At 41.6% G+C, this 17,672-nt stretch overlaps 1 protein-coding gene across 1 annotated transcript in view; it reads right to left on the bottom strand.

Annotated features, from left to right (window-relative positions):
* Positions 1 to 506: 506 nt before the first annotated feature.
* The window catches only part of F13A1 (coagulation factor XIII A chain), a 142,499-nt gene continuing 125,333 nt past the window's right edge, over positions 507 to 17,672 (bottom strand). Inside the window, exons 13-15 of the mRNA XM_083187984.1 lie at positions 14,899 to 15,059; positions 4,921 to 5,057; positions 507 to 1,875 (exon numbers count right to left, since the gene is read on the bottom strand). Of these exons, the coding sequence (XP_083044110.1) occupies positions 1,725 to 1,875; positions 4,921 to 5,057; positions 14,899 to 15,059 (449 nt within the window). The 3' untranslated portion in view covers positions 507 to 1,724. The remainder of the gene's footprint in view (positions 1,876 to 4,920; positions 5,058 to 14,898; positions 15,060 to 17,672) is intronic.

Raw genomic sequence — 17,672 nt, 5'->3', positions numbered from 1 at the left:
ATAAGGTTCTGCTAGCAGGGACAGATTGGATCTCTTGCAGATCACGATCTACCGCAACAGATCCGTGTAGCCACACACTACAATCACAATACGTGAACAATTAATCATTATTAAAGCAACATCTGCCTGCCACCTTTGTTTTAATGTGTGTAACCCCACCTTTGTATGTTTAATGTACTTTTTAATATTTTTGCAGCCTTTTAGAATGTACTAATAAAGGTTATATTTTATTATTCTTTCGGAGGTGCACCCCCATAAGGACACTCTCTTCTATGAAAGCTAATCTGAAAGCTAATCTGTTCCCTTGTGATTGCCTCTGTGTTTGTGCATGTGTGAGAGAGAAAGAGATGAAGTTTCACCGCTGCCAACAGATGGCAGTGTTTCGGAGACAGGCAAAGGGATACTTGACATTTATATAGATGATTTGATTTTGTGATAGTATTTTCCATTGACAAAACTAAAGAGCAATAGCATTCATAAAGAAAAATCAAACTGTACCAAGTAAGTGTACTGAAGTATTCTTTATTAGTGCTGTTAAAAGGCATATAAAATAGTTAAAAGCAAATGAAAAAGTTACTATTTCCAATAAAAACCCAGAGCACTGTCACTAATGCATGAATATAAAAACTGCTAAAGGTTACATAAAAGTTTTCAGAAAAATATTTTAGACTACTGTATTTGAAGAAGAATTCATTATTAATTCACTGATTAACAGAAAGCTGACCCACTGCTAGATACTTGCATTTTGGCATAAATGAGGCTTGCTGCATGGGGAACATATCGTATTCCCATTTCCACATGACTTTAAGAGTGATAGGTGCATTTGGGTGCTGGATGACTCCTGACAGTCGGGATTCCAACAGTAATTACACCGGCGTATGAATCCCGACAGTTTAAACCCTGACAGTTAGGATCCCGACTGACATCTACTATTCTCCCTCACGACCCTTATAGAGAGAGAATAGAATAGGTGGCGAGCGTAGTGAGCACCGAGCCCGCAGCATGGTGAGCTCAGCAAGCCTGCAAGAGGCTTTGTTGCGCTCGCCCTGCTGTCTAAATCGGACTAATAAATGTTGGAATCCTGACTATTAGCACGCTATACCTCACCCGTGCATATTTTGTCCCTTACTCCCAATGAGCATAAAGTTTAATGTGCTGTTTATTTATCTGTTCTCACATCCTATGACGTTATACATTGTACAATGAAACAATATTCTAGAACGGTATTTCTGAACTCACTGTTACTCCTGTGTGTCTAGGTTGCAAGGTTTTCCTACAAAAGTAATTTTTAGGAAAAATTTGATTTAACTGTTTACAGACACATACCTCACATGCCTAGTGGGAAACCCACCACTGTATGGATGGCCTACACTAGCCTGTACATACAAACTAGCCAGTAGGACCTCCATCTGTCAATGATGCCCAGTGCAGTTTTAACCTAAATGGCATGGCAGTGATCCCAACAAATGTACAGAGAATTCCAGTATTGGCAATGGGACTTGACCATGCCCAGCAGTACTTCGTCCCCAAGTTGTTTTAGTAATAAAAAGTTAGAGGAACAGGGACATATTCCCAGTGGAAATATGCTTCATAATATAAATGTATAATATTATGAATTCATAATTCATTGAGGATTTCAGACCCTGTAATTGTATATAGATGTGTTATAACAGTAATAGTAGTAATGAGTTTCTAAGTAAAACCCTAATAGCAGAACTTCTTCATTAATAGTCTGCACTCAATATTTCTATGTTCAGCTCTCCATACACATGGCGAAGGGTCTCCGAGTCGAGAGTTGCTATCACTTTTCTTGAACCTGCTCTGCTCGGGGTGCACTTCTCCTCCCAGCTCACTGACTGGTTTCCAGGGATTTCTCTGAAAAATAAATCACACTCATGAAAGTTACCCCATGGTCATACAAATATGTGAACAAAATGGCTCTGTAAGAGAGCCCACAGTACCAACACCAACGTTCCTTCATTGCCACATTAATGTTCAAAACTGTATTTCCAGCATTAATTACTATGACAAAATAAGTTCACTAAGGTTAAAATACAGGGCCAAAAGCGTAGCTAAAGCCCACTCATCAACGAGTTTTCATGATGTACGCTAGCTTCCTGGGCCGATCATGAAATAAACAAAGCCCGCAAGGGCACTTTGCTGCAAAAATTGCAATTAGAAGGAGCAAAATGCTTCTCATTGAAAGTACAAGGCTATGGATTGGCTCCTAGCACACCAAGAGAACTCAAGGGCTTCCTGAGGAGAAAAAGTATGTGTACCTTCCTATAATTCTAAATGACGATCACCCCCCATTAGCACATGCAAATGATAAATGCATTTTTCCCAAATCAATATAGATTTCACTAGTCTATCAGCAATGGGATTTCTGGGGGCAACCTGCTTGACTATTTAGTGTTAGATGGCAATAGGGTCTGACTATGGTAATTTTTCTTTATTTTCTTTGTCAATTAGAATAGCTCTAAAAAAAATGACAATTTTAAGTAGGCCCATTTCCTGGAAGTACCAATGGCTGGTTTGAGCTCAGACAGCAACAGGCGGAGGATTCAGCAGGACTAAAGTCCAATGAGGCTGTTGTCCTCCATGACCACCTTCATGAAGCTGAGAGCAAGACTCTCTTCACAGTTATGAGAGCAACTGTACGCACTACATGCAGATAATGGACTTGATGATTCACTCTCCCTAAGTGTGGGCCACTACTACTGCGTTCCTGGGGGATACTAATCTGTCCAAGTAATTCACATGTAAAAAAATGGCACATCAAGTGCCAAATCTTATCAAGCTCCCCCGGGGAGCTGCCAGGGAAGCTCAGGGGAAATCGGGGCTGACTTGTCCTTAGGACAAGTCGCCCTAGTGTATGGGGGCCTTAACACTGATACACTGTCAGGACTTGCTGCTACTGCACTTTGAACTTCAGTTCTAACCAGCACTCAAGCATCCCTGAAATACAGAGGAGGCATCAGTAAAGATGAACTGAAATAAGTAACAAAAAGTAAGCTGAAGATAAGAGGAAAAATATAATAAATTATTTTCATTTTTTAAGAAAGTGGATTAACTTAAAATAATTCTTTTTTCCCTGGGAGAAAATATGGTGACGCATGCTTCTAAATAATATGCTGAGCCATCAGAAGACAGATGTTATTTATCATCTTGAATACCTACTCACAAATGGGATTATGATTTAACTACTATCCTTTGCTTCTTCCATTGCATTGAAAGGCCTGCAGCTTTATGTAAACTAGAGAACATCAAACGGATCCTGAACTATAGATTCAACAGATTTTAAGTGAATTGAGACACAGCGAGGAGGATACATCAGAGACATTACCCAAATTCCTTGCCAACATACTGAGCTACTATGGTCATATGTCAAAGCTTAGTACAGCAACTCATCTCATTATTTTAATATTGTAGTTTATTATATATATATATATATATACACATATACATGTTTAGCTTCTCTGTATTAATATATATATATATATATATATATATATATTGTTTTTTTTAACTATTATGTTATACAATACAAAAATACGCTTATGAATTATTACAAAGTTATTACACACACAAGAAGTTTGCAAGTATTGGTGGGGAAAAATGTATGTGAATGGAATTTGATAGTTCTACAAGTGAAGCTAAGTGGCTATGTGCAGGTGGGTAACTATTGTTATGCTGTATACACTTGGTGAGATTTTGATTAGCAATTTTTGAGTATATAGTCAAAATCTCATAGCAAATAGTCAAAATCATACCTGTACCCGATCGTGATTCGATCCTAATGTGTGACCCCACCGCATCAGAATTGAAAGGAGAAATAGACTGTGCAACACAGTCTATGTCTACTATCTCGGAACGATAGCCATGCTGCTCAATCCAGCATGGCCGCCGCTCCCCCTCCCTCGATGCCATCCCTCTCTCCCTGCCAGCAGATGCCGGACCGGCCCTGTGTACACAACATATGTCCATTGGGTTATGGTTACCATGTGATGTTATTGCATTTAAATGCAGAATGTTTGTAGACACTCCTCTTACTTATGTGAGTAAGCTTGAATCTTCAGTGACTGTCCCTAGGACCATGGGGTATGCTAGGCCACTTTCCAGCACCTGACACATGATGTTGAGCACAGGTGAGACTGTGTTTCTCCTCCCAGTAGTCACTGTGCCAGTCAGTGAGTACGGTGTGTGAAGTGGAAGGATGAGGATTATGAATGATAGGGCAATGGAGTAGCTGAGCCACCAGCTTAAGAGGTGCGTGTCTTGGGGCTCATTGTGAACCCCTCATTTCTTAAACACAATTGTGGGATGGAAAAGGCTAGGGTGGACACTAGCACACTGTGCCAATATACAGTGATAGCATAGCCTGAGGACAAGAAAAATACAAACTTGAAATGATAATTGTGTCTCAGTACCCTGAAATGGTGTTCGGCCTTACATTTAACATTCCTTTTTTTGGAAGAACTAGATGTGAGAGTTTCATGGTAAACATATGTTTTTACATAAAAGGAAGGATCCTAGTAGGATGAGCTTTCAGAGATATGTCAACAGTAATCAGCAACCAGAAACTGGGCTGATTGGTGGGTTGTATTATGTTTAGCATACTGTATGAGAGACCTTATTAGCAAGTGTAGTATGGATCCTTCTAAAGTAATTATAGACTTAGAATTTGACGGCAGATAAAAACCACTTGCCCCATCTAGTCTGACCCATTTTTATCCATTAGGTATAATCTCCTTATTCTTATCTATAGTTCTTAGTTATAATATACGAGACCAACTAGAGTTCAGCCAACAAGTCATATGAGCAATGATGGCATAAATAGAAACTTAAAGTAATATGCAATTCCATATACTGTATACTAGACTTAAACGTTAAAATCGATCTATACAGTAACGTCCTTACCTGAAAATTTGAGTTTTGGTTTTCATAACACCTGGCCCACCAAGTCGCAGGATAACATTCTGGAGTTTCTTCTTAAGCGGATTAGTGAATTCCACTACGATGGTCATTTCCTTTCCCACCATCTTCTCCCCAATAGTCTAAAGTATTTATTTGAAAAAAACACACATTTTTTTTTTATCATCCATGTATCTAATCATATTAAAATACAAATATTAAGTATTTTGCCCTTAAGAATCCAAATGAAATGAGTGATTTAAGTACACTATAACTGTACCAGTTCAGAATATTGTAGCCGTACTTATTAGCATTTTAATTATTCATCACATTAAGCTGATCTTGCTTGGAATTTTCTAATTATCTTTTCTCATAACTTGCTTCTGATAAATGTAGGATACTGACATTTAAGTCTCTACACTGAATACCATCTGGCCTCATGCTGACCATGTCATTAATGTGTGCACAGGCGCCTTTGTTTTGGTTTAAACAATTGATAAAAATCGATAAAAAACAGCTAAAACCATGTAATTTGGAACTGTTGGTATATGTAATTATATTAACTTATATTAGTTTCCAGTCAATTTTGATGATGTCCCATACACTGTCCTGAGTTCCGAACTCAAAGGAAGATTTGGTCTACTTGGATCCCCAAAGCTAGGGTGTGTTCAGTCTTCAACATATATGGGTACATTTACTAAAGTTTCTAAAAATGAAAAGAACAACCGTATTTCGTATGTGATTTTCTTAGATGCAATAGAGAAATGATAGACAGAATCTGGTTGGTTGCTAAGGGCAACATCACCCCTTTCTATTTTCAGAAGCTTTAGTAAATATTAGGGATGTGCATCGGCCACTTTTCATGTTTTGTGTTTTGGTTCTGATCACCTTCAGGTTTTGGGTTCTAATGGGTTTTGTCAAAACACCCCCTAAACGTTTTGTTGGATTTTTGGGTTTTGGGTTCTGATTAAAAAAAACAAAAAAAAGCATAAAAACTGCGAAAATCGCAGAATTTTTTTTTTTGCTCCTACGCTATTATTAACCTCAATAGAATTCATAGCCACTCATTTCCAGTCTATCCTGAACTCCTCACACATCACAATATTATTTTTAGGCCAAAAGGTTGCACGGAAGTAGTTGGATAGCGACACAAGTGGGCGGCACAACACTAGACTGATACGGCACACTTAATAGCACCCCTAGACTGATATGGCACACTTAGCATCACCCCCGGACTGATATGGCACACTTAGCATCACCCCTGGACTAATACAGCACACTTGGCAGCACCCCATGAATTATACGGCAGACTTGGCTCACCCCAGGAATGATTTGGCAGACTTGGCTCACCCCTGGACTGATATGGCACACTTAGCATCACCCCTAGACTAATACAGCACACTTGGCAGCACCCCATGAATTATACGGCAGACTTGACTTACCCCAGGAATTATACACCCCTGACCTGATACAGCACACATGATGGCACACATAGTATTATACGGCACAGATGGCGGAACCCCTGGACTGACACAGCACACATGGAATTATACGGCACAAATAGTGACACTCCTGCAGTAAAAAGATTTATTATTTTAATAAAAAAATGGCAGCACCCCCGGATTGATATAGCAGACTTAGATGCACCCCATAAATTATACAGCACACTTGGCTCACCCCTGGACTGATACGGCACACTTAGCATCACCCCTGGACTGTGACGGCACTTTTAGCAGCACCCCATGAATTATACAGCAGACTTTGCAGCAACACATGAATTATATGACACACTTGGCTCACCCCAGGAATTATGCGTCACACATGGGCATCCCTGACCTGATACAGCACACATGGAATTATACGGCACAGATGGCGGCACCCCTGGACTGATACTGCACACATGGTGGCAGGCATGGAATTATATGGCAGACAAATTCCTGCAGTAAAACTAAAAATTTGTATTTTTTTAATTATAAAAAAGAGCAGCACACCTGGAATTATACGGCAGACTTAGCAACACCCCATGAATTATACAGCACTCTTGGCTCACCCCTGGACTACAGCGCATTTAACAGCCCTTGCAGTAAAAAAAAAAAAACACCTTGGGCGAAATGTAACAGGGTGCATTTTTTCCGTCAGAAAAAATCGCACCAAATCGCACCTTTAAAAATCGTGGTTTTTGCCGCGAATTATGTAATGAGATGCGAATTTGCGGCAGAAAATGCGATATAGTGCATTTTCGGGCGAATTTTAGTCATGAAAATGCGCGCATTTTCAGTCATGAAAATGTGCGCATTTTCAAACATGCGATTTTGTGTTAAAAAAACCCCCAAAAAACGGGGTACCTGTGGAGAGAAAACATACTCACCGGACGTCTTCAGCGCTTCTCCGGGTGCCCTGCAGCACTGTAATCACGGTCCGGTCTTGTTTACATCTGGGGCTCCGCCTCCAGACCGGGACTTAGCCCCGCCCACCAGCCAATCATGGTCCAGCATGGGGGTTTTCCTGGACCATGATTGGCTGGTGGGCGGGGCTAAGTCCCGGTCTGGATGCGGAGCCCCAGATGTAAACACAACACCGGGCCGTGATTAAAGTGCTGCAGGGCACCCGGAGAAGCGCTGAAGATGTCCGGTGAGTATGTTTTCTCTCCACAGGTACCCCAGTGGATTCTACTGGAGAAGGGGACCGATCCTTCGTGGCAACATACAGTAGGTAGTAGTAGTAGTAGTAGTATGTTTATTTATAAGGCGCCGCAAAGTGTCCGCAGCACTGTACATAGCAAACAAAAAACAAATGACAGGGTAACGTACAGGGTGTGTTGAAAAATACAGTATAAATAGGGGTATAGCTGGTAGAAATAAAATCAGCATCAGTTCAGAAGTAGGTGTCAAAATTGTCGAGGAGACTGAAGATGAAGTAGAGGAAGGGAAGAACAGGACAGGAGGACAGGTGAGGTAAAGAGGTAGGGTGAGTACGTGAGGCAGGAGGACCCTACTCATAAGAGTTAACATACTAAAAATAGGTGTGTGGACGAACGAAAAACAACAGGATAAGTAGGAACGGAGGGGAACGGAGGCAGGATAGGAGGATCAAAAGAGGTTTAGGAGGAGGGATAGGCTAGTCTAAAAAAGTGGGTTTTGAGGGAGCGCTTGAAGGAGGTAAGGGAATCAGAAAGCCTGATGGGTGGCGGGAGGTTGTTCCAGTGCAGGGGGGCAGCGCGAAAGAAGTCTTGGACACGGGAGTGGGAGGAGGTGATTAGGTGAGAGGTCAGACGGCGGTCAGTGAGTATGGTGAGTATGGATGAATGGGCTCCGTGTGTAATAAAGTTGTACTGTACGTGTGTTTGTGTATTTATTTAACTATTTGTGCTACTGTGGGACTACAAGTCCCAGCGGGCCCTTTATTGCCCCACATGCTGGGACTTGTGGTTCTCCAAGTCCCTGCATGTGGTGCAGGCTTGCTGGGACTCATAGTGCCACAGCAGTATACAATAGTTGTTCTATTTTTTACACAATCATCAGCTCGATGCCCACAGCCCAGGGGCATCAAGGACAGCCCCGGGCTTCAGCATGGGCAGGTAAGTTCTGGAGGAGGGGGACCCCTTCTTTGGGGGGCTCCCCACTTCCCCAGGACCCCTGCCCATGCTGACCGGTCAGGGGGTGAATGCTTTGGCCGGGGGGACTTGTATAAAAAGTCTCCCCCCGGCTGTGGCATTACCCTGCTGGCTGGTTGGGCCCGGTGCTGTTTCTTGAAATACGGGGGACCCCTAGTCATTCTGTCCCCCATATTTTGGGAACCAGGACCGGCCCTTGAGCCTGGTGCTGGTTTTATAAAATCCACAGAACCCCGACTTGCTTGTTTCTGTGATTTTATGAAACCTCTTTCAGCCCGGGGCTGGTTATGCTCAGGAGGGGGGACCCCACGCATTTTTTTTTCAATTTTTTATTTTTTAAAGTGCGCTTTTTTCCCCGCAAATCGCACCCTATTACATGTGCGATTTTTGGAAAATGGCCTATTTTGACCAAAAATCACACATGTCTAAAAATCGCACCCTATTACATTTCGCCCCTGATTTTTATTTTCATTAAAAAAAGGGCAGCTCCCCTGGTCTGATACGGGACACATGGGGGCACCCCTGGAATTATATGACACACATGCGGGCACCCCTGGACTGATAGGGGACACATGGGGGCACCCATAGAATTATATGGCACACATGTGGGCACCCCTGGACTGATACAGCACACATGTGGGCACCCCTGGATGGATATAGTACACGTGTGGGCACCCCTGGACTGATGCAGCACACATGCGGGCACCCTGGGCACTGGCAGCAGTAATTTAAAAACAAAAATGTTGCTTTGAATTTTTTTTTTATTAAAATAATGCAGCCCCCTCTGTAGCACTAGCAGCCCCCTCTATGCATTAATCATCCCCCTCCCCCAGCAGGTTTCCCCCTCACACCCCTCAGCAGACAGCACAGACACATCCGTGCTGTCTGAAATCACCAGCCTGTTTGAAAATGGCGCCGACCTATATATAGTAACTATATATCCCCAGGTCTCGCGAGAATACGACTCGGGATGATGACGTTTTAGCCTCGATTTGGACTCGGAAAGATGGCGGGAACCGGCAAACTCCTCGGATCCGGCCACGGATCAGGTAAGTTCGTGGGGGTTCGGATCCGAACCCGCTCATCTCTTGTAAATATACCAATAATCTCAAATTATTATATACATTCTGAAAGTAATTTGTGTGGTACAAAAGGGCAAATGATCTTTTATGACATTATTGGGGAAATTTACTAAGATGTGAATTCTACTTCACATGTGATGTTGCAATGGGCAACCAATCAGAATCTACTTCCGAATTTACTCTACAAGATAGTAGAAAGGATCTGATTGGTTGCCCATAGCAACATCACATGTGAAGTAGAATTCACATCTTAGTAAATTTCCCTCTAAGTTTTTACTTTAGGGTAAATATGCTTAGCTTATATGGCTTACCATACACAGTATAAAGTCAGAGAAACTCTCTTTGTTGGCAACAGACTGTGTTGTACAAAACTACAGTGCATATGCTTCCATATTCTAGGACATAATTAGGGATAATATTGTGTACATGTGTTTGGCATGGCTTAAAGCATGTTTTCAATGTGTACATTTCAACTCTCAGATATGTCGCATGCCCCAGTCAGGTTGACAATTAAGGCTAACTGTATTTTAAAAAATAAAACAAAAATATTAACACCTGTGGTGAGTTAATTTAGCTGTATACCATATTTGTCTTCCATTTTATTCAATGGCAAGGAACACACCAAATTCAATCTTGCCTCCAGGTGACTGGATGAACCTATACCCATAATTGTCTGTATGTAGATGGGGGACAGCTCAGAGACTCATAAAATGTAAACTGGAAGAAAGCAATGCAAACACCTACACATTAATAGCCGCTACATCTCTCGTAAGTGAGAACTGAATAAGTACGTTTTTGACAAATGAAATAAATTGTAAAGTCTACACAGCTAAAACAATTCAGACTACTGCTGTAGCAGTGTGCAGTCTACACTGAGGGGTAGATATTTGTCCATTTTTAAACCCAGCCTGTAACTTAGTAGTCAGGAGCTGATTGGCTGGTGATAAAGTACCAGGCCCTTTATCACTTCTCCTCCCTTATCACTGCTTCATACCGATGGAGCCCCTCTCGTTCAGTGCCGGCGCTCACCAGCACTTACCCTCTGGCGAGCTCCGGCGGAGAGGGACTCCATTAAAACTGGGACGCGTGTGCCTCTCACGAGCATCCCAGTCTTCAACGGCGGGGCAGCAGCATCCTGCCCGTCTCCGGTTCAGGGAGAAGGGCAGGGTTAGGGGGTGGGTCGGGCGGCGAGGGGGACCAGCGGCGGCCAGGACCCGGGGCAAGCTCCGTTGACACAGGGCACGAAAGTATCGCCAGCCCCTGCAAAGATGAAGCTGGCTTCATCTGTACATCTACCCCTGTGTATGATAAACAGTCTACAGTGAGGGTCATAAATAAAAGCACTGCAGTTAAGAGACAAAGGGGTAAATTTGGATGGGAGTTCTATTGGAGATGTGATGTTGCCCATAGCAACCAATCAGATTCTACTTATTTATGTAGCAAATTCCAGAAGAGATTAGACAGATTATGATTGGTTGCTATGGGCAACACCCAATTTTCAATTGAACTCCCATTTTAGTAAATTTACCCCAAAATCTAAAATTAATGGACTGTTGTATTTGTGCAATTTTTCTGTATTACTGGGAGATTTAAGGTGTGTACACGCTATGCAATATTTTTAAACAATATGCATGATAACAATATTGTTAATGATACTATCCTGCATATCATCTAGTGTGTATGCACTACATCATTGGGGATGCGCCCTCATTGACAAACTTTGATTATGATTATATCGCTAACGACAGCATGTTCAGCAAGGAGGGGGGGGGGGGGTAATGCGACTGGACGATATTGTTAGCTATAATTGTATGCACTAGATCAGGGGTCCTTAAACTTTTTTGCTCTGGGATCCCATTAGACAATAAAAATAATTACGGGACCCCAACAAGTTACTGCAGAAGGTCATCACATCACATGTGTAGTCAGCAGACAGCACATATGGCAGCATTGTGGAGGCACAACCTGATGGGAGGAGGCTAAATAACAGACAATTCAACAGATATTTCAGACTCCTTCAATCACTGACTGAAACTAGAAAAGTCATCAGCCTGATGGTCAGCAACATGGAGTCGAAACCCCATGCTGAGGAGGCCGGGACCCACTTTGGGGTCAGGACCCACAGATTGAGAACCGCTGCACTAGATTGGGAGCTCTGATGATATTATTAATGATGTTGCTTATGGAGCAAATTGTGTCGTGTGGCGTGTACACATTGGGCACGATTTTTAAATGATATGCTTAATAACGATATTGTTAACGATATTCTTGTGCATATCATCTAATGTGTATGACGACACTCCCATGTGTCGTTATAGATGTCCTCTGTCGTCTGTGCATGCTGTAGAATCCTGACTATATCGTCAACGACAACATGTTCCTGGATGCCACACCGACACCGACCATATCATTTGTGATATCGTTTAATGTTTATGCTATTGTGATATTGTTTGTCAAGGAAAACAGCCAGTTCAAGGGAAATCATTGATGACATGGCAACGTTTGCGGTGTCGTCTAAAGTGTACCCAGCTTTAGGTTGTAAGCTGATGACACTTATGAGCATACTGTAGGTCTCTCCTTGCATTACAAAGGATAACTTTTATTTCCTTATTTGTACAGTATTAAGATAATTACTTTCTGTAATATCAATGCTAATTGCATGTACAGTAATGGTGTCTTTACTAAATTGTGTTCCATTAGGTCTGCAAAATGTATAATATAGGACTCTAGTGCACAGCAAAGAATGAAATAATCATTTCAACTATAATTACTACAATAAGAATATGCATCTGCTTCACTGTTTGCATCCTACTACACTCAGATGCATTAGATCATTACTAGCAGGCAGCTAATGTCCTGCTCCTATTGAATGACAGCTGCGTCCATCAGTCTTACAGTTTTAGCTGCATTATGTTACCTATGGGTATTTTTTCCAAAGTCAATGTAAAATGATGAAATCCTGCAACAGTTGGGTCATGTGTCTATGAAATATCAGAAAACACATTTTCTTGTCAATCCAGTCCAAGATGTGCGTAATAATTTATACACATAAATAGATTGATATTGTATATATATATATAACTACATGTAGTATTGTATTTCTAATGCACATGTAATAGAGTGGTGGGTGAAAACAAATCATTGAACACAATGGGTGTAATTTATTAGGATGAGAGAATCAAAAAGTGGGACATTTGGTAAGAAATCTCCAGTTTTTTTAAAGCAACAATCATTTACACTGCAAAACCGAACTGGTTTTGCAGTGTAAATGATTGGCGCTTAAAAAAACGGTACTTGTTTCCTAGCACGGTGCCAGCGATAAAAATTGTATCCATCGGGACCCCAAAAATCGCGTTGACCACATCGCATGCAACCAAATCGCATGCGATGCGATCAACGCGATTTTTTAATTGGAATCAATGTAAAATGGTCCCTGAGACCCGATTTTACATTGGCCCCAATGTTAAATGCCCCCCAGACCCCAATTTTCATTGTTTCCCAACCCTGATCGGTCAATGCCCCCCATTGTTAACGCCACCCCACGATGAACGCCAACCCGAAGAGTGGCGAGTGCAGCGAGCCCGCGAGGGATGGAGGTACGCATCCTCCGACCTTTTGATACCCCCACTATCCACGTCGGCGTGGAGTTGATTTCATATAGTGTGGTGAGCGCAGCGAGCCACCGAGCCCGAAGCATGGGGAGCGCATCACTTCACAGATATTACGTGTCCGCTCGCCACGCTTCGGGCTCGGTGGCTCACTGCGCTTGCCACACTATATAATATCAAATCCACGCCGACGTGGATAGTGGGGGTATGAAAAGGTCGGAGGACGCGTACCGCCAACCCTCGCGGGCTCGCTGCGCTCGCCACGCTTCGGGTTGGCGTTCATCGTGGGGTGGCGTTAACAATGGGGGGGCATTTGTCATGTAAAATACCCATAAGGGTGGGTATACAATGAAAAATCAGGTCCATTGGCCATTTAATATTGTTCCCTATGTAAAATCGGGTCCATCGCATCGGTCGCATTGCATGCCTTAACTTAAGGCATGCGATGGACGCGTTTTTTTCATTGTCGGGGGAAAAGGCTAAAAATAGCCCTAAAATCGCGTCGGTCGCGTCCATCGCATACCTTAAGTTAAAGGATGCGATCACCTACGACGGGCGCCGTGCTAGGAAACAAGTACCAAAAAACCCACTTTCTGAATCTCTCATCCTAATAAATGTCACCCTATGGGTGGTATTCAGTTGTTATGTGGCTCCCAATCTCCCGTCTAAAATTATTGGAAATCATAAGGCGTTATTCAATTGATTTTTTTCCCTCCCATATTGCACTCATTAAAGTCAGGTTTAGCCATGCAATCGCGCATTTCTGTTCACCACCCTGGGGATAGCAAGCTGAAAATCTGGTGAAAAACAATTGAATATTGTCCTATACAGTATGTGATGTGTGTGCATACAGGTAAATAACAGCTGAGAATATGAGTTCACCTTTTATTACTGGCTCACCTCTGTGTATAAATTCACCAACCCAACACAGTTTATTTTTGCAAGGCAAGTCTATCTATCTATCTATCTATCTATCTATCTATCTATCTATCTATCTATCTATCTATCTATCTATCTATCTATCTATCTATCTATCTATCTATCTATGTAGCTATCTATCTAGTATATATATATATATATATATATATATACAGTATATATATACACATATATATATATATATATATATATATATTATATATATATATACACACACACAGTAGGCTAACAACTCCTCACCTCTATGAGGTGAAGTACTACCAGTGACCACTAGAGGCCACTCGATGGATGAAATCACTCCTTATGCACTAAAAGATGTCATAAGAGAAAGTGAAAGCAATTTTTGCAGGGACACTGATCTGTTTCAAGCTTGCTGGATATAGTGAGAGGGAGCTGTGCAGACAGAGATTGGAGATAGGACAAGATAGGGACTGGGGTGGGGTGGAGAGTTTGTGGGCTTAAAACTGTTAAAGTGAAATTAAAATCTGTTACAGCTCAAAATGAACATATATTGTCTTTTAACTAGTATTATTTATCTCATTACTATACAGCCCTTGATAAATATTAATTTCAAAATTTGGCGTTACTTAAAATGAATACTTAGGTATCAATTAGTATGGAAGGGTTTAGGATACAGTGGGGTAAATTTACTGTTTCACATGGGATGTTGCTATGGGCAACCAATCAGAATCCCGCAGTGTCTCTAACTGTACATTTGTTTTCTGTTTGATATGGCTCTGACCTTAATAGACAGCTCAGGAACATGCAATACAACAATCTTCTGTTTGGCCATTATCTTCTTTGTTTCATTGACCCGAGCAGTGACAAAGAAATGTAGAGATGCCTGTTCCACAAGATGGCTCATGTACTCACTGGCTTTTATTTGAACTTCTGCCATTTTAGCTAATAGAAAAATGAAATGAAAGAGAGAACATGCAATTTACATTCTGAAGTGGTCACTGGAAAGATATTCCTGAGTATCACATACTATACATCACTCATCATGTTTGTTGCAAGTAAGTAAATGGTAATTTGGACAATTCCACCTACTCAATACACAGACAAGGTTATCTGTTCTGGATTTAAGCATCTCTTGTCTGTAGCTCTTTGCAGCATTCATTCACGCAATCTGCAGTTAATAAATAGACTTTAATGTAAATCACTTGAAGGCTGTGTTGGAAACATTGTGGAGTAGTTGAAAGGACTATATAAGAGGATATGGCTTCTCCATGATGGAAATCCAATTTCCAATTTGTATTTTATTATATTACACACATAATATAAATTGTATTATTTTACATTTGCTCTTTAGCAGTTTTACATCAAGTCTGCAATTCTAGATTTTTCTTACAAATAAATCTTAATGTGCCCATACACTACTGCAATGTATCGTAGCAGTATGTGGCTGCCAGACCCCCTCCCAGGGTGGCAGGATCGCATGTGATACATCGCGTGCTGTCCTTTCACATGCAACCCCATCCCCTGCTGCAGGGAGGGGGGCCAAATCAGAGGTCGGACGTAGAACAGGTCCAACCTCCGGCTCAGGTCCAATGCGCACAGGACCTCGCATCGGACCCGAGGGGGACATCAAACACCTCCGATTTGGCACAATTTTTTGGGCCCAATCCATCAGGATCAGTTGAAATCGTCTCATATTGGACAAGTGTATGGGCACCTTCAAACACTGAGCATTTTCTTTATACAAAGTTGTATTATTAGTCAAGGGCCCATTTGTTTTATTCACTGAATGCCCATATTTTGTTATTCTATTATTCAATGTCACTGTACGTAATCTAGTAGTATCAATGGCTTTTCTTTGTAGTTTGTAGATATATTTAGTTATAATGGGGCTGATGTATTAAGCCTGGTAAAATGATAAAGCGGTTCATTATCACCTTCCGCCTTATAACTGCTTTATCACCATTTTATCACTTTACCAGGCTTAATACATCCACCCCAATGTCTCCTATGGGCTAGACATAAAGTACAGGGGCCGCCAACTGTTTAACTTTAAGGTGAAATTTAATAGGATGAGAGAATCAGAAAGTGAGAGAGTTGGTGACATTTCCAGTTTTTTTTTAAAGCGGCAATCATTTACACTTCAAAATCAAACTGGTTTTGCCGTGTAAATGATTGCCGCTTTAAAAAAACGAGATTTGTTACCAAATCTCTCACTTTCTGAATCTCTCATCCTATTAAATTCCCCCCTCTGTTCCTTAAATATTTACAGCAATATGGAGGTTATTCTGGTTGGTGCGGTCCGTTCAGAATTCTTTCGGAGAGGACCGCACGCCACACTGTCCTCCGCATTCGGACGGACTCACACTTTAAGAACAGGGCATGTTTACGGACGACATCCAAACCTTGCGTGTGCGGTGGACACACACATATTCTGCACGGTCTTACAGCGTCTGCACGGTCTTACCGCGTCAGAACGGACGGGAACCTGCCCGTACGCACCGATGCGGTGTAAGTATCGCAAAACTCACCACTATTATCTGAACTCAGAAATCGGTCACATGACCCACTTATGCAATTAGGCAACCTCATTAAAAAGTGTTTGTTTGGAATTGGAATGAATTAAATCCTAATAGATACTTAAACACATTACTACCACATTCATTACAGACATTAACCCTTACATCATGTGAAGTGCTATTTATTCATTGTCACCCCTGTTATGGTAACTTTAATTTTTGGCATGTGCCAAAGAACATGCTCTTAAAATTTTAGGTACTTGTGTAGTTTCACGGCGCCAGCATGGCGCCGTGCGTCTGAGTCCCCTCGCCCATATCTCCCGAGTGAATGCGGTGCACATTTCTGTATGGTATTAGTAAGAACGAGTACGGAGACCGTTCGTGGCACATGCGCATAGCGTTGCCCACGCATGCGCAGACGGCTAAAAAACGCCATCCGAAAGAATTCGGAAAATTAGGAATAAGGCCCTATATGTGACATCTGAGTTTTTTCTTCATTTGACACATTTCTTTTCTAGGAACAGACTATTAAAGCAAAGTACTTTCACTCCCTCACTGTGTCGCCAGCATTTCAAATACCACTCAATCATTATGGCAGCACCCAGTTGGCAAAAGCTGAACAAATAGAATTCATGTACAGTAATATAAACTATCAGTTGGTAGAACTGCAAAGTTCACCTACTGTAGGATGACTCTGGGAGTAATTAAGTAGGACGCTGACACAAGTTACAGAATGATTGACAAGGCATGCTATAATTTTATCCAAGATCATCATCTGATATGGCAGATTATGCTGACTTACCATACTGTAAATCTTTCCAGGTTTAAATTATAAGAGTTGATCCTATGGTTAAGCATGTCAGAAACATATTTTAGCTCTTGTTTTTTTGTCTAACTTACAATGGGCCTAATTCAGACATGATCGCAGGACACATTTGTTCTCAAAATGGGCAAAACCATGTGCACTGCATGTGAGTTAAATGTATTATGTGAAAACACTCGGAGCTTCAATCCTAACTGGGTAACTGGTATATACCCA

Source organism: Crinia signifera, chromosome 5 (assembly GCF_055691185.1).
Source record: "Crinia signifera chromosome 5, ASM5569118v1, whole genome shotgun sequence".
NCBI classification, from domain to species: Eukaryota; Metazoa; Chordata; class Amphibia; order Anura; family Myobatrachidae; genus Crinia; species Crinia signifera.
This window is presented reverse-complemented; position numbering and strand designations above follow the sequence as displayed.